This window comes from Myotis brandtii, unplaced genomic scaffold (genome assembly GCF_000412655.1).
Source record: "Myotis brandtii unplaced genomic scaffold, ASM41265v1 scaffold1020, whole genome shotgun sequence".
Lineage (NCBI taxonomy): Eukaryota > Metazoa > Chordata > Mammalia > Chiroptera > Vespertilionidae > Myotis > Myotis brandtii.
In genome coordinates, this window is record NW_005353406.1 from 893893 (window position 1) to 912861 (window position 18969).

General features: G+C 42.2%; 1 protein-coding gene across 11 annotated transcripts in view; it reads right to left on the minus strand.

The window, feature by feature from the left end:
• The window catches only part of MARK3 (MAP/microtubule affinity-regulating kinase 3), an 89340-nt gene that overhangs the window by 67178 nt on the left and 3193 nt on the right, over positions 1-18969 (minus strand). For 4 of the 11 annotated variants that reach the window (XM_014535650.1, XM_014535636.1, XM_014535644.1 and 1 more), the window contains exon 2: positions 14229-14420. In XM_014535650.1, coding sequence (XP_014391136.1) covers positions 14229-14420 — 192 coding nt within the window. Of the gene's footprint in view, positions 1-6233; positions 6356-14228; positions 14421-14988; positions 15009-15406; positions 15576-18969 lie in introns of those variants that run through there. The other 7 variants (XM_014535664.1, XM_014535668.1, XM_014535676.1 and 4 more) reach the window with 5 other exon arrangements.

Sequence of the window (18969 nt, forward strand, 5' to 3'; positions counted from 1 at the left end):
GGCACATCCCCAGTAGGGGATGTGCAGGAGGCAACTGATCGATGTTTCTCTCTCATCGATGTTTCTAACTCTCTCTCTCCCTTCCTCTCTGTAAAAAATAAAGTATATTTAAAAAATAATAATAATAAAAAAAATAAAAATATGTGTAAATTAAAGTATACACAAATTTAAAATATATAAAATATTTAATATACAGTGCAAACTGTATATAACAACATAAGACATATATAGTAATACATAAACATTTTAATAGTATATATCAGGGGTCAGCAGACTTTTTCTGTAAAGGACCAGATAGTAAATATTTTAGATTTTTGAGAACCCATAGAGTCTCTGTCACATTTCTTTTCCTCCTTCTTTCCCCTTACCTGCCCCTTCTCCTCCCTTTTCCTTCTATGAATTTATTTTCCTTTTAAAAATATAAAAGCTATTCTTAGCTTACAGGCCATTGAAAAACAGGTGTTGGCCTGAAGGCTGTGATTTGCAGATCCCTGACATATATTATTGTATTACTTTAAGTACCTGTTTCCTCATACCCTTAACAGCATTTGATTTTTATTTTTTCATCTTTGCCAGTTATGTGATTGATGAATGATGATTGATACAGATTTGGCATTAGTTTCTGATCTGGGAAAATGGCTGGCTAGATGAATTTCTCTCTGAGTAACTTCTACCTCTAAGGTTCCAAGTACTTCTAAAGTATTGCATACTAGAGGCCTGGTGCACGAAATTCGTGCGGGGGGGGGGGGGCCCCCCCCCCCCCCCCGCCCAGAGTGCACAAATTTTTGTGCACCGGGCCTCTAGTATATAGATAACTGACTAAGTACACCTACACCACCATCCTCATCTGGTCAGTTTGTCATTTCTCTTATAAAGTGACTAGAGACCCGGTGCACGAATTCGTGTACCAGTGGGGTCCCTCGGCCTGGCCTGCGGGATCAGGCCAAAACCAGCTCTCCAACATCCCCCGAGGGGTCCTGGATTGTGAGAGGGTGCAGGCCAGGCCAAGGGATCCCACCGGTGCATGATCAGGGCCGGGGAGGGACATAGGAGGTTGGCCAGCCGGGGAGGGACTGCGGGGAGGGCTCCAGGGCATGCCCAGCCTGTCTCAGTCCCAATCGGCTGGATCCCAGCAGCAAGCTAACCTACCAGTCGGAGTGTCTGCCTCCTGGTGGTCAGTGCACATCATAGTGAGCGGCTGAACAGCGTTAGCATATCATTAGCATATTATGCTTTTATTGGTTGAACAGACACTCGGACGACTGGACACTTAGCACATTAGGCTTTTATTATATAGGATTTCTAGAAACTATGGGCATCCAGGATGGGGGAGGGGGGTTACAACAGAAGATGATAGAAGGAAACATAAGAGGGAGACTTTGCCATGAACTGGGGGACATAGCTCTGCTTTGCACCTAAGATCCATGACAACAAATGCTCTTTCCCCATATCGGTGAGGCTGTGTTTCCTACTGTGCATCCTTCAGAAAAGAGACCTAATAAGAAGTACCAGTGAAGAAAGGGGTTGCAGCCAAAGTCTGGGAAAAATGCTCAAAGAGTCTCTATGTCAACAGTTATAAAAAATTTTAGTCCCCTTTCTACTCTTAAGATTATTGGTGACCCCAAATGTGGGTTATATCTAGATATTTGCCATATTACAAATAAACGGATAAGTGCAAAAATAACTGAACAATTCATTTCAAAATAATATTCTAGAAATGGTGCTGAGAAAAACAAACATCTATATGCAAAAGAGTGAAATTGGATTCTTAGCTAACATCATATACAAAAATTAGCTCAAAGAGGATCAATAATTATAAATGTAAGACCTACACTTATCAAACTCTTAGAAGAAAACAGGGCAAAAGCTTCACATTAGATTTGGCAATGATCACTTGGATATGACACCAAAGGTACAAGTAACAAAAGGAAAAAAAGACAAATTGAACTTGATGAAAAATTTTAAATTTTGTGCATCAAAAGACAATATCCAGCTCTTTATCACGGCGCGTGGAAGCAGGCGGCTACTTCTGGATGAAGCTGAATATCTTTTTCCTAGCCACTGACTATCAGAAACTCACCGAAGCAGATGATAAACACAAACTTCGTACCTTTTATGAAAAGCGTGTGGCACAGAAGTTGGTGCTGACAATCTGGGTGAAGAGTGGAAGGCTTATGTGGCTTAACAGTGATGGGAACTGCCAACAAGGTTACTGCATGAAGAAGGGTGTCTTGACCCATATCTACCTGCTACGGAGGAAAGGGCATTCCTGGAGAACTGGATAAAGGAGGCGCAAATCTGTTTGGGGTTGCACTGTAGATCCAATCTCAGTGCTCTCAACCTGGTCATTGTAAAAAGAGGAAAGAAAGATATCCCTGGTCTCACTGATACCACTTTGTCTCATCGCCTAAAGCCCAAAAGAGCTGGCACAAGCCGCAAACCTTTCAATCTCTCTAAAGAAGATAATGTTCACAAATATGTTGTGAGAAAGCCCCTAAACAAAGAAGGTAAAAAACCTCAGACCAAAGCACCCAAGATTCAGCATCTTGTCACTCCATGTGTCCTGCAACACAAACACTAGCATATTGCTCTGAAGAAACATCATGGAAGAGAAATAAGAAAGAGGCCAGCCCTAGCTGGTTTGGCTCAGGGGATAGAGCCTTGGCTTGTGGACTGAAGGGTCCCAGGTTCGATTCTAGTCAAGGGCACATGCCTGGGTTGCAGGCTCGATCCCTAGCAGGGGATGTGCAGGAAGCAGCCTATCAATGATTCTCTCTCATCATTGATGTTTCTATCTCTCGCTCCCTCTCCCCTCTCTAAAATTCAATTAAAATATATTTTAAAAAAAGAAAGAGGCCAGAGAATGTGCTGGCCGTGTAATTAGGAGAATGAAGGAGGATAATGAGACACCTGGAACCGATTGCCAGGAGACAGAGGCTGTCTTCTGAGAGATTTTACCTCCACACCTGAGTCCAATCAAAAGCAAGATTTTTCTAAGAGTAACAAATAAATAAGGTCAGACACACAAAAAAAAAGTATCAGCAGAGTAAAAAGACAACCCACAGAATGGGAGAAAATATTTGCAAATCATACATCTGATAAGGGATGAATATCTACAATATATACAGAACTTCTAAAACTCAACAACAAAAAGAACCTAATTCAAAAATGGGTAAAGATGTGCAGAGGTCAGTAAGCACCTGGAAAAGATGCTCAACATCGCTTGTCATTAGGGAAATGCAACTCAAAACTACCAGGCAGGGGACTCTTTCCCTGCCCCACGTGGGAGTCTGTGCTGTGGGACTCTTTCCCTTTCCCCACGTGGGAGTCTGTACTTGTTCTTCAATAAATTTCCACCTTTGCTATACCAAAAACAAAACAAAACAAAAACAAAAAACTACCAGATAACACTGCACACACATCAGGATGGCAACTATCAAAAACCCATCAATAAAATAAGCCTTGGCAAGGATGTGCAGCAAATGGAACACTCGTGTACTTTTGGTAAGAATGCAAAATAGTACAGCCATTGTAGAAAATTGTACAGAGCTCCTCAAAAAACTAAAAACAATTACCATGTGATCCAGCAATTCCACTTCAGGCTATAAACCCTGAAGAATTGAAAGCAGAGAGTTAAATAAATATTTATACACCCATGATTAGCATTATTCACAATAGCTAGGATGTGGAAGTCATCCAAGTTTCCTTTGAGGAACAAATGGATAAGTCTAATGTGGAATTATCCATACGATGGAATATTACTCAGCCTTAAAAAGGAAGAAAATTCTGGCAGATGCTATAACATCAATTGACCTTGAGGACATTATGCTAAGTGAAAAAAGCCAGTCACAAAAGGACAAATACAGTATGATTCCACTCATATGAGATACCTAGAATATTGAAAATCATAGAGACAGAAAGTAGGTGGCAGGTACCCGGAGCAGCGGGGAGGGGGAATGAAGACAGTTTCAGGTTTACAAGATGAAAAAAGTTCTGGAGATAAGATGGTGGTGATGGTGATGATTATGCAACATACTTGTTCTTCAATAAATTTCCACCTTTGCTATACCAAAAACAAAACAAAACAAAAACAAAAAACTACCAGATAACACTGCACACACATCAGGATGGCAACTATCAAAAATCCATCAATAAAATAAGCCTTGGCAAGGATGTGCAGCAAATGGAACACTCGTGTACTTTTGGTAAGAATGCAAAATAGTACAGCCATTGTAGAAAATTGTACAGAGCTCCTCAAAAAACTAAAAACAATTACCATGTGATCCAGCAATTCCACTTCAGGCTATAAACCCTGAAGAATTGAAAGCAGAGAGTTAAATAAATATTTATACACCCATGATTAGCATTATTCACAATAGCTAGGATGTGGAAGTCATCCAAGTTTCCTTTGAGGAACAAATGGATAAGTCTAATGTGGAATTATCCATACGATGGAATATTACTCAGCCTTAAAAAGGAAGAAAATTCTGGCAGATGCTATAACATCAATTGACCTTGAGGACATTATGCTAAGTGAAAAAAGCCAGTCACAAAAGGACAAATACAGTATGATTCCACTCATATGAGATACCTAGAATATTGAAAATCATAGAGACAGAAAGTAGGTGGCAGGTACCCGGAGCAGCGGGGAGGGGGAATGAAGACAGTTTCAGGTTTACAAGATGAAAAAAGTTCTGGAGATAAGATGGTGGTGATGGTGATGATTATGCAACATTATGAACATATTTAATTCCACTGAAATATACACTTAAAAATGGTTAAGATGGTAAATTTTGTTATGTGTCTTTTTTTTTTTAATCCTCACCCGAGGATATGTTTATTGATTTCAGAGACAGAGAAAGGGAGGGAGTAAAGGAGGGAGAGATCTTCTGAGATCTGGTTTCTTCCAATGACTGTTTTTTTTTTTTTTAATTGATGTCAGAGAGGAAGGGAAAGGGAGAGATAGAAACATCTATGATGAGAGAGAATCATGGATAGGCTGCCTCCTGCACGCCCCCCTACTGGGGATCGAGCCCTCAACCCAGACATGTGCCCTTGACAGGAATTGAACCTGGGACCCTTCAGTCCGCAGGCCGATGCTCTATCCACTGAGCCAAATTGGCTAGGGCCATGGCTGGACTTTTGATCACTGGTTTCTTCTGGTTCTCTTCAATATCCACCAAAGATTCTATTCCGATTCTGTTCTTACACGTTTTTTTTAAATATATTTTTATTGATTTTTTACAGAGAGGAAGGAAGAGGGATAGAGAGTTAGAAACATTGATGAGAGAGAAACATCAATCAGCTGCCTCCTGCACACCCTCTACTGGTGATGAGCCCGAAACCAAGGTACATGCCCTTGACCGGGATCGAACCTGGGACCCTTCAGTCCACAGGCTGACGCTCTATCCACTGAGCCAAACCGGTTAGGGCTGTTCTTACACATTTTCATTTTCAAGTAGTGCTATTCAAGTAATAGCTAAGGCAAAAACAGGAGCTCAAATATGTGGCATTTGACTAAATCAAACTGAAGTCATTTTATCAAAAGCAAGTGTCCTCAATGTGAAACAGTGTGTGTGTGTGTGTGTGTGTGTGTGTCACTGAAGCCTCAGGAGGAAGCTCCTAATCCCCTCTTCCTTTCAGCTCCCTGTTGGGATGGCTCAGCTACCAAAATAACCTTGGCCCAGAGCTGGGGCCTGTAGAACAGCTCAGCCCTTGAGGTCACCAAAACAGGAGGCAACTGTGATGCATCGCTTCTCAGGAAGATGGAGACTGGAGAGAGAGCGTCCACTCATTCCCAGGTTGTAGAGATGGTTTTTCGGGGGTGGGGTGGGGTGTGGCGCACAGCAAAAAGGAGTTCACTACGTGAGGAAGAGGAGACTCCCTGCCACTTGTGTGAAGTTCTGGAAATTCCACTGATTCACCCTGATGCCAGACACACAGTGGAAAATTACAAAATAGAAATAAGCTCATGCATGATACGGGCTTCCCCCCAACATTCCTAAACCAAAAGGGCCCAACAAACTCATAGCACACACCCCTGGAGAAAAACCCTGTCAATTCACTACTGGTCAAAAGATCCGTACAGCTCCCAACAGGTGCTAAAGCACCCACCACCACTGACAGAGCACAACAAAAAAAGACCCAAGACTTTCAAGACACAGTAGCCTGGACGAACTGCACATACCTCAGCCTGGGCGGCCATAAAAGATACTGCAGAGCAGGTAGCTTACCCAGTGGAAATGTATTTCCCACAGTCTGGGAAGCTGGGACGCTGAGCTCAGGGTGCCAGCATGATCAGTTCCTGGTGAGGATGCTCCTCATGGTTTGCACACGGCCGCTTTCTCAATGTGTCCTTACATGGCGGAGAGAGAAAGCAAGCGCTCTAGTGGCTCTTCTTATCAGGACACAAACCCGACTGGATCAGGGCTCTACCATAGTAACCTGTAATTAGGTTAACCTAATGACTTCTACAAAGGCCCCTTCTCCAAAACTGCCACACTGGTTAAGGCTTTAACATACGAGTTTTGGGGAACGCAATTCAGTCCACAGCATAAAGACCAAGCCAAACAACTAGAACAGGAGACTACAATATAAAAATTCAAATTAAAGCCTATCAATACACAACATGGAGGAATGTCATAAGCATCAAGTGGAGTAAAAGAGACAGACACAAATGATACACTGTATGATTCCATTAGCATAATGTTAGAAAGAAACCCTCCTCTCTGGTGTTAGAGTCAGCACAGCTGTTACCTTGGGGAGGAAGAACAGTGAAAAGATGAGGAGGAGGTAGAAAAAAGGCTGCTGGGGTTCAAGTCATAGCATATTTTTGCCCTTAGTATACTTTGGATCAGGATGATACAAACACGATTACTTTGTGATATTTCATCAAGCTGTACACTTATGATTTAAGCACTTTTCTAAGATATTTTATATTTCAATAAAGACTCAGGCTCAGGTAACCAGGGCCGGCCGAGGCTTGCGCTGCCGGCAGTGGCAGCAGCAGAGGTGTGATGGGGCATTGCCTTCCCCTGATCGCCGGGTCACCTCCTGCCCCTGAGGGCTCCCGGACTGTGAGGGAACCCCCTCCAGTGTGTGTGTGTGTGTGTGTGTGTGTGTGTGTGTATATTTTTTTTTAAACAGCAAAATCATCAACAAAAATGTGAAAAAGAAATGGACTAAACAAACCACAGAAAGGGCATTTGTTTAGAGTATGAAAGTTGAAACAAGGCAGAGTGTCACCTTGCTGACCTTGACTGGGGAATGCACATCCAGCAGTTCAAACTTTTCACTGCTCTGTGCACGTCCGTAAATGACTGCAAAAGCACTGGGTACTGATTTGGGGACCACAAATACATTTCAGGTAGTGGGTGAGTGTGCAAATATGGAATTTGCAAATAATGAGATCAACTGTATCTGTTCTGGAGACAGATAATGATGGTAATTGCGCGACAATGCAAATGTACTTAATGCCACTGACCTGTACACATAAAAATTGTTAAAATGGTAAATTTTACATATTTTTTAAAAGAGTCACAATAGTGTAATTGAGAGACTGTCAATTTGTAGGAATTGTGTTTATGTGAGTTTTTCCTTTTCTGCATGTGAACTGTAAAGTCCTGACCTCCGGGTTGTACTAAATGCACTACCACCGTCTTGATGCTTTTCAGTCACATCTGCGATCAGAACACGAAGGCTCTTCCACCCTCTGCCCGCTTCCGAATCTGCCACTGTTAACTTCCAAATGAAGCAAACTGTCTGGGTAGTAACTCTCTGTCAATCACTATAGTTGTTTTGAATAAACATTCGATTAAGCAATGCCCTCCCCACCCCAAGAAATTACTACTTGTTGAGTTTCAGTAGACAGTCAGAGAAAAATACCTGAGAGCACTTGAAAGGGTATTAGAACATTCCTCTCTTTTCCAGCCACGTGTCTGTCTGTGGAAGATCAGGTTTCTTCATACACTTTAACCAAAACAACATACTGAAGTAGTTTGAATGCAGAAGCAGATATGAAAACCTAGCAAACTTCTATTAAGCAGACATTAAAGAGATTTGCAAATAATTAAAAGTGTTACTCTTCTCAATAATTTGTTTTGGAAAAGAGTCATTTTTCATAAAAATACATTACTTATATTAATATGTAATAGGTTATTTTAAATGAATTAAAATATATTTTAAGTTCCTTAGTGGTAACTTCTACTGCAGTATCAATAAATATAACCCATATAAACAAGTTCTCCATGTTTTTATCCTCACCCGCAGATATGTTTTTATTGATTTTTAGAGAGAGACGTGGAGGAGGGGGGAAAAGAGAGACAGAAAGAGAGAGAGAGAAACATCGATTGGCTGTCTCCCGTACATGCCTCATGGATCGAACCTGCAGTCAACTGAGTCACCTGGCCAGGGTGAGAGCCATCAATTTTAAAAATTTAAAGGAATTCTGAGACAAAAAGGTTTGAGAACAGCCTTAGCCATTTTGGCTCAATGGTTAGAGTGTTGGCCCATGGACTGAAGGGTCTTGGGTTTAATTCCAGTCAGGGCGGTGTGGGAGGCAACCAATCAATGTGTCTCTCTCACATTGATGTTTCTCTCTCTTCTGTCTCTCCCCCTCCCTTCCACTCTCTCTAAAAATTAATGGAAAAATTATCCTCAGGTGAGGATTAACAACAAAAAAAGTTTGAGAACTGTTGTTAATCAATGGAGCTGCACAAAACAACTGACATTTAGTTTTAATGGTTATGCAGCAATAAAATTGTGAGGGGGGAAAGCCAGGATACAAAATTGCGACCCAAAGTATGTTGAGAAAACATACATATAAATATGGAGAATATACAAAGATAACAATGGTATTCAGGGAATTATGACTGGGATTGTTTCCCTCTCAAATCTCCAAACTTTCTCTAAAGGTAATGTATTCTTCACAGACTAAAAAAATTGTTGTGACTAAAATGTATTACTATTACCCTAGACCAGTGATTCTCAACCTTCCTAATGCTGCGACCCTTTAATACAGTTCCTCATGTTGTGGTGACCCCCAACCATAAAATTATTTTCGTTGCTACTTCATAACTGTAATTTTGTTACTGTTATGAATCGTAATGTAAATACCTGATATGCAGGATGTATTTAGGCGACCCCTGTGAAAGGGTCGTTCGACACCCAAAGGGGTCGCAACCCACAGGTTGAGAACCGCTGCCCTAGACGGTTTGGCTCACTGGATAGAGCGGTGATGGCGAACCTATGACACGCTTGTCAGAGGTGACACGCGAACTCATTTTTTTGGTTGATTTTTCTTTGTTAAATGGCATTTAAATATATAAAATAAATATCAAAAATATAAGTCTTTGTTTTACTATGGTTGCAAATACCAAAAAATTTCTATATGTGACATGGCACCAGAGTTAAGTTAGGGTTTTTCAAAATGCTGACACGCCGAGCTCAAAAGGTTCGCCATCACTGGGATATAGAGTGTCAGTGCACAGGATGAAAGATCCCAGCTTCGATTCTGATCGAGGGAACATACCTCGGTTGCAGGCTCGATCCCCGACCCTGGTCAGGGTGCACCCTGGTCAGGGTACTTGCAGGAGGCAATCAATCTATGTGTCTCTCTCACATCAATGTTTCTCTCTTTCTCTCCCTCTCCCTTCCACTCTCTCTAAAAGTCAATGGAAAAATATCCTTGGGTGAGGATTAAAAAATATATATTAAAAAAAAATGTATAGCCATTCATGTAAAATTTCAAGAAGTTCAGACATCCCAGGATGAAGAATTATAATTTTATCATTCTTAGAATCAACAACAAATACTTATTGAGCACTAAGAGGCTAAAGGTAATTGGTTCAAATTCTAATCCTTCCTCCCACCCACTCTGGTGCCTTCTCTAGGGTAGAAAACAGGACACTTGCAGTTAAATGTGGAGGACAGACAGTGAAGGCAGATAGCATAAAAAGCACAGTAATAAGTTGAGAAGACAACAGTAGGAAAGATACTTCAATAACTTTCTGAAAGAGACCACAGAGGAAACAAATAGCCAGAAACAATGTGATCTGCCAGCACAACTCAGGGTTACAGACCTGGAGGTCCTGGGGAACCAAAGGGGATGTGGGAGCTGATGAGCTCATTCCAAGGTCAAAAGTCTATATACAGAATGGCTGCTGCTCCCCAAACCAATCAATAACTACAGGTTCTTAAGAGGCTAGAAATGTACTCTGTGGAAAAGATAACAAGGCTCTGGACTCAAGGTCCCAGCAGAGAACAGGAGTGAGGAGATGAAAAAGGCGGAATGAAGTGTCGCACTGTCACTTACGGGTGGGACCACCGGCTCCTTCCAAGCAGAACATAGGATTCTCCCTCCCCCCCCTTCTTTCCTTCCCTCCCTCCTGAAGAAATACAGGGGCTTTATTATAATCAGTATTATTCCTGAAGTTACACTTGATAAGCTCATTCAGGAAAGCATTTTTGCTTTCAATGACCCAGAGCCCACACACATGACAGATGCAGCTATAAGTACATGAAGAGTCTTATCTAGAGAAACTGAATGTTCCCAGAGAAGAGAGCCAAAGGCTATTTAATGAACCTGGGGTCCTCCAATAAAAGCATTAAACAACTCCCAACAGGAAAGCTTTGTGAATAAACATACCCTACACATGGAAATACAAACAAACAACCAGAGATTAACAGATTACAAAGAAAATGTCTGTATGTAAGAGAGACACCAAGAAGAACCCCAGAGAAAAGAGAAACAATGCAGGGAGCAAAAATCTACCTAAAAAAAAAAAAAAGGAAGAGAGAGAGAAAGAATAAATCTGTCACTACACTCAGGGAGTTAGATAGAACTGGATGCTACGAAGACAAATAATCAGAGAACAAGAAAGAGCTGGGATAAGAGGAAAGCATGAATATGATCATGTAAGACTGGATGATAAAATTAAAGACATCTCCTAGAAAGTAAAATAAAAACACAGAATGGAAAACAGATCAAATAACAACAAAAAGATCAAGAGTTCCAAAATGAAGATTTTTAAATAATAAACTGAGACAATTCTCCAGGACTGCAAAACAAGAATCTCTACATTGAAAGGGTCCTACGAGCACCAAGAACAATGAATGAAGACCAACTCCGGGGCACCTCCCTGTGAAATTCCTGAACAGCAAAGATAAATGAGAAGAGTCTAAGAAGCTTCTAGAAACAAACAAAAAGTCACATAAATTAACCACTTACATTATTATACTCTAGTCTTTGGAACTACTGATATCTGAAAACCCTTTGTGATCTTAATTTTTAGTTTCTCACTCTCTAATCACCGTCTCCCTTTCCCACTTACTTGGAGCTATAATCCATCTGATACCTTTATAATTAGCTAGTTATCCTATATCCTATATAATAAATCCTATATAATAAAAGAGAAACATGCAAATTAACTGTCCCTCTGCTATGGTCAAGCCACGCCCACCAGCCAATGAGTATGCAAATTCACCCGACAAAGATGACAGGTAATTTGCATACACAGAGCAGAATGGGAGAGCAGGCAGCTTGGGGGGACGTGTCTCCCTCAGTCACTCCCTTGGGGGGGACGTTCCTCCCTTGGTCACCAGACGGAGAGCAGAGCAGGAGAGCTGGAGGCTTGGGGGGACATGGCTCCCTTGGTCAGGGAAAACCCAGAGCGTGAGGAGCACCAGGAATTTTGGGAATAGTAGTTTTGGTGGCAGCCCCAGGACCGGAAGCAGAAGCCCAGAGCGCGGGGAGCACCAGGAATGCTGGGAATCGTAGTTCTGGTGGCAGACGGATCTCCTAGACACTAGAGCAGCTGCTCTCAACCTGTGGGTCGCGACCCCTTTGGGGGTCGAACGACCCTTTCACAGGGGTCACCTAAATACATCCTGCATATCAGATATTTATATTAAGATTCATAACAGTAGCAACATTACAGTTATGAAGTAGCAACGAAAATAATTTTATGGTTGAGTCACAACATGAGCAACTGTATTAAAGGGTCGCGGCATTAGGAAGGTTGAGAACCACTGCACTAGAGCAAAGTGAGCCTGGAGCACGTTACTGTTGCAGTTGGGGATGGAGGGAAAGCAAAGGTGAGAGACATAAGTAAAATCAGAGGGTCTAGGAAAGGGAAGATATCCTAAAACTTCCAGGAAATCTCCACCAATGGAGCAAAGAAAAAAAAAAGCCTCTATTATTCTGTGAGCAACAAATCAAACTGGGTTGGGGGTCTCAGACAATCCGCTCATATGATTGCAAAGACAGACAGAAACTCCCGGATTGGAGAGGGCTCCCCTGAGGGCTCCCAGATTGGAGAGGGTGTAGGTCAGGCTGAGGGACCCCCTCATCCCCCAGTGCATGAATCTTCGTGCACCGGGCCCCTAGTTAATAATAATAGGAAAGGAGCAAGCGGGGAGACAGACATTATAAGCATGGCCATTTCGGGCAGCTTCACTAGGAAGCTGCATTTCACACTCCCCAGGGAACCATGGGTCCACTTCCCATAGATCACTGGGGGAAGGGACTGGACAAAATGAAGATGGGTGCATGTGCAGTAGGGTCAGGGTGACACAGGGAAGGCGTCTGTCAGTCAAGCCTGGGAACAGAGATCATTGGCTAGAGTGGGCAGGGCCAATGGAGGTCTGTGAAAATTTGGGGATACATAATCCCAAAATAAAAGAAATTCTCGCTCTTCTTGGCTCTTGGCGTTCTCTTGGCTCTCTGGTTACTCTGGCTTTGCTCCTGCTTCCTTGCATTCGCCCATGTACCCTCCATAGCCATGTGGCCCTGAGGATGGACCCCACATGCAATGAACTGATGAACTACAGTAGGCAACACAAACCAAGCTAGCGTGAAGTTGGATTGGACTGTGTCCCAACATGGAACGGGAACTCTGGGCAACGGCTTTAATCCTAGCTCTGCTGAAGTTACAGCTACACTTCTTCCATGGTGGGACCGAGGGAAATGGGACCTTGGAAACTCAGGGGTGCAATTCCACAGAAACAAAGCTTTCTACAATATCTCATTCTCTGGTGTGAATCTCAGAAAATTCCTTTTCTTATGATATCGCAAGAAACCCACTCCCACCAGCACCTGGCGGGGACAAGAAGAGCTCCCCATAACACACTGATCTCACCACCTTCCTATAGACAAAAATAATCAACAGCCCAGTGTTAGCAAGAGTGTAGAAAAATGGACACCTTTATTCATTTTGGTAGGTTAATAAAATAATATGACATTTTCTCAAAACCAAATGCCTACTACACAATGCTAAACATTAATCCCCTTTGACACAGGATTGCCACTCCTAGGAATTTATCCTACAAAAACACTCTTAACAAGGGTGCAGAGAGTTATGTTATAGAATTTCCACTGCACATGTTGTAACAGCAAAATATCAGAAACCACCCACTGCCCACTGACGAGATAAACTATGGCACCAGCACACACTGGAAGACGACGTTCATTAAACAGAATGTGTTGAATCTATGAGCACTAGGATCCAGACATGGTCAAGTACATTGCCAAGGAAAATTACTATTATGTATCAGGAATTTTATCAGGGGTCCATGCCTGGGGAAAGGGAGTCCATCAACTACTTCTCAGAAGTGATTCCGACACAAAAGGCTGAAATGTATTTGGGGAAGAGAAAAAGCAGGTACAAGATCTAAATGCAAGAAGCAACAGGCTGTGTACTGCCTAGGTAGAACATGAGGAGGGAGTTAATTTAGTAGTTTTGATAGAAGTATTTTTGATAAATACGCAAAATGGTTGAGCAGAAAGCTGATATCACACAAGGCAGGAAAGCACATGCCTTCCTCCACCATAGCCCATCAAACATAAGCTATGAGGAAAGTATTTGGAGAGATAAGAAACTTCTTGAGGATAAATTTATTAACAAAACAGCACTATTGATTTGCAAGTATCATGTGCTTACTTTACATGACTTTTAAAACCATTTTTACTATGGTGGCAGATATTACTAAAACAGAACAACACTACCCATTTTTAAAGGCAAAAGATTATTCAAACAATCAATATACTATATACTACACCTAAAGAAATGGGAAAGCAAAAGAATTCCCAAGTAATTAATGTTTCTTGTTCTTTAAAAAAAATTGTTAAATTAGCTTAGAAAGGAGCCCAAATCTATCTGTCCTCTTCCTCTTTCTCTCCTGTGGAACTAATCAGAGCAAGGGTAACAGAAATTAAGCATAATCTCATTTACCTCTCTGCCTGTAAGGATGTGTCTTGCCAATTTCACTTTTGCAAAATTCCCTTTGCCGATTGTTTTCAACAGTCTGTAGTTTCCGATGTGAGGCTGTTCGTCTGCACAGGAAGCTATAGAGTTTCTACACCGAGCTCCAGAGCGCCCGGTGCGAGAGGTCACTTCTTGCCGACCATCTCCATGTGACGTGTGCTACAATACAATATACACAAAACAAAGGTAAGAATATGGGAACACACAGTTACCTACCGACTTGTAAATGCCTCTAACTGAAGAAACAACATTACTACTTTAAAAATATATTTTATTGATTTTTTACAGAGAGGAAAGGAGAGGGATAGAGAATTAGAAACATGGATGAGAGAGAAACATCGATCAGCTGCCTCCTGCACACCCCCAACTGGGGATGTGCCTGCAACCAAGGTCCCCTTGCCCGAAACCCAACCTGGGACCCTTGAGTCCGCAGGCCAATGCTCTATCCACTGAGCCAAACTGGTTAGGGCACTACTTTAATTTTAATCCTAATGCATATACCACTTCGAAAAAATTTGCCCACATGTCTATGTTTTTATTATACATATGTCTTAGGTAAAATAAAAGTTTATAAACTAGTTAAAAATCTAAGCAATTTGTAACAGTGTTCCTGTAACACAAAGGATTCTAATTTCCAAATTAGAATGTAGGGAAAATCGCCTATTTATAAACAAGGTCTTGTTGATCAAAGAAAAGATTAAAGCAACAACTAAAATATGCCACTAACCATTTTAACAAATAATTTTGAATTCTTGTACCATTAGTCAATTATTTCATGCATGAATTTTTTTTTCTCCCTAAGAAGCCAATAAACAACCCGAGGACACAAAAATGTTACATAATTCTTCGGTAGTCATTTTATGACATTTTGTGGCAGCACCAATCACATAACAGGTACTGAGCCGTTGAATTTAATTCTTAAAGGTAAAGGAGTCCTGATCCTTCTCCCTCCCATGGAATGGAGCCAATAACCATTTCATCTACCAAGAAAACTAGACTATGTACACTGCTACTGAAAATGCAGAATGAAGTCAAAGACAGGGGATTAACAAATTTGTGAAGTATTCATTTCAAACTAAAACTTCTCTTTAAAGCAAAACTTTTAAGTTGCCATTATTAGGAAATAAAGCAAATACTGTAGTTACCTACTCAATATCCATTCCTTCCTTCTTCCCTTCTAAGAGAAGCTGGGGGTATTTGGGGAGGCAACATGACCATCTAAATACTTGTTTTCCCAAACTTCCCTGCAGCTAGAGGTAGCATATAGCTTAGTTCTGGCCAGTTCTCAATAGTGAGAGGTTCTGGGAAAGAAAAGACAAAAATGTTTTCTAAAACCACCAGATCTAATGTTACTGAACAGCTGAACCAAAGATTAGAAGCTGCCTAGATTACTTTTGTGAGAAAAACAAACCCCTATTTGGTTAAGTTTTGTTACGTTCAGCCAACGCACTACTTACAGAGTCCAGGGTCATATCAATACAAATGTTAAGCAATAAGAAAATTAATGGGAGCCCTGACCGGTTTGGCTCAGTGGATAGAGCGTCGGCCTGCGGACTCAAGGGTCCCAGGTTCGATTCCGGTCAAGGGCATGTACCTTGGTTGCAGGCACATACCCAGTAGGGAGTGTGCAGGAGGCAGCTGGTCAATGTTTCTCTCTCATCGATGTTTCTAACTCTCTATCCCTCTCCCTTCCTCTCTGTAAAAAATCAATAAAATATATATTAAAAAAAAAAAAGAAAATGAATGGGAAATGCACTCATTTTATGTTATACTAGAGGCCTGGTACACGAAATTTATGTACTCCAGGGGTGGGGGGGTGGGAGGAGGTGTTGTCCCTCAGCCCAGCCTGTGCCCTCACAGTCCGGGAGCCCTCGGGGGATGTCCCACTGATGGTGGGGGAGCAGGCCTAAGCCAGCAGTTGGACATCCTTAGCACTGCTGTGGAAGCGGGAGAGGTTCCCACCACTGCCACTGCACTCGCCAGCTGTAAGCCTGGCTCAGGGCTTCTGGCTGAGCAGTGCTCCCCCTGTGGGAGCACACTGACCACCAGGGGGCAGCTCCTGCATTGAGCGTCTGCCCCCTGGTGGTCAGTGTGCATCATAGCGACTGGTCGTTCCACCATTTGGTCAATTTGCATATTACCCTTTTATTATATAGGATGTATTAGTCCATTTAAAAAATTTGTCCAGCCCTAGCTGGTTTGGCTCAGTGAATAGAGCGTCGGCCTGAGGAATGAAGGGTCCTGAGCACTTGCAGGGGTTGCAGGCTCCATCCCCAGTAGGTGGTGTGCAGGAGGCAGCCGATCGATGATTCTCTCTCATCATTGATGTTTCTCTCTCTCTTTCCCTCTCCCTTCCTCTCTGAAACCAATAAAAAAAATATTTTTAAAAAAGTTTGTCCATATATATATCCATAGAATATAAATCATCATAACCACAAGGCACAAGTGAGAATATATACCTTAGACACACACAACATTAACATAATAAATATAGTTCCAAGTTTGCCCTTATATCTATTTGGTAAAGTACCAAGTTGAAATGTAAGATTACTTAAGAAATCAAGTTTAAAAGTTTACAACAATGATTGGGAAGAAATTAACCAAAGAACTTGTATGCATATATAGTGGAAAAAAATAGGTCCAGAGACATGGACGCATAGAACAGACTGAGGAATCTCAGAGGGAAGGGTGGTGGGGAAGAGGGATAGGGGGAAAGATTAACCAAAGAACTTATATGAATATATGCATAGCCCATGAACATAGACAATAGTGTGGTGAAGGCCTGGGAGAGGGGCGGGGAGTGGGGAGTTGTGGGGGCAGGGGGATAGAAGGGGTCAATGGGGACATATGTAGTCATTTCAACAATTTAAAATTGATTTCAGAGAGGAAGGGAGAGGGAGAGAGAGGTAGAAACATCAATGATGAGAATCATTGATTGACTGCCTCCTGCACACCTCCACTGGGGACTGAGCCCGCAACCCTGGCATGTGCCCTTGACCGGAATCGAACCCAAGACCCTTCAGTCTGCAGGCTGACCCTCTATTCACTGAGCCAAACCGGCTAGGGCAGTGATCGGCAAACTGCGGCTCGCAAGCCACATGCGGCTCTTTGGCCCTTTGAGTGTGGCTCTTCCACAAAATACCACGTGCGGGCAAAGAGCCACATGTGGCTCGCGAGCCACAGTTTGCCGACCACTGAGCTAGGGCAACAACAAAGATTTTTAAAACATAAAATAGAGTTTACAACTTTACACTGTTTCAATTATGCCTCAACAGAGCTTGGTCCCTTCTGTAAAACACAAAACATGCATACAAGCATACATCCTTTCTAATCCTTAAAATAACAAGCCACCTCCTTAACATATGGGCAGATTTTTCAATGTGTTAAAAAAAATCTACAAAGCCAAATTGTGACAATAAAGGCCTGTTCCCCAAGTATTTTGTAACTCAGATATATTCATAAATTGGTTTTCACTTTTGAAAGCAGCTAGGCAATTATTTCATTCACTGCAGAAAATATATAGTAAGATCCAATAACTTATGATTTAAAAAACTCTTAGCAAAATAGGAACTTAGAACAGAACTTCCTTAATTTGATAAAAATCAGAGACCAAAAACCTTCAGCAAATATTACACTAAATGGAGAAACTTTAGAATCATTTAAGATCAGAAATAGGACAAAGCTGCTTAACATAATACTAGAGGTCATGGCCACCATTTAAGGAAAGAAAAAGTTTTAAGATGTAAGATCAAAGAAGAGAGATAAAAATATCAGTATTTGCATATGATATATCTACCTACAAACCAACAGAATTAAAAATACCTTTGAAACTCATGAGAGAGTTTGGCAAGGTACAAGATCAACCTGTAACACTCTCTACACCACTAGTGACAAAATTTAATTAAAAGTAACCATTCAGAACAGCAGTCCCTCCTACCCAGTTTCACTTTCCACAGTTTCAGTTACCCATGGTCCACAGTAAATTTAAAAATTCCAAAAATAAACAACCCACACTTTTAAATTGCGCAGCATTCTGAGTAGTGTGATGAAATCTTACACCATCCGCTCTGCTGTGCCTGGGATGTGAATCATCCCTTTACCCAGTGTCTCCACATCCTATCTAATAAAAGAGAAACATGGTAATTAGCTGTACGGCCGCTACCCTTCCCATTGGCTAATCAGGGCGATATGCAAATTAACTGTCAGCCAAGATGGCGGCCGGCAGCCAGGCAGCTTGAAGCGAACAGGGAGGCTTGCTTGCTCCAGTGACTGCGGACTCCAACGTTCCCCGCCTGCCTTGCCGGCCTCTCAGCTGCAACTCTAAGCAACTATGTTGCAAATATAGAAGCTAAACAAAACCCCAGAAACCAGCTTTAGTCAGCCGGGCTTCAGCCAGCCCCTCACCCCTCACCCAGGCTTGCCACAGCCCCATAGAGTGAAAGTCCCTGCTGGGGGGGCTTGGACAGCTTGCAAACAGCCATCAGCCCCTCACCCAGGCTAGCCAGACACCCCTGTGGGGACCCCCAGGCTGAAGGGGGTGTGGCCAGCCTGAAAACGGCCCTCAGCCCCTCACCCAGGCTGGCCAGGCACCACAGTGGGACCCCCACCCTGATCCTGGACCCAGGACACGCAACCCAGCCGGCCCCCACCCATGCACCAGGCCTCTATCCTATATAGTAAAAGGGTAATATGCCTCTCAGCCTCTCAG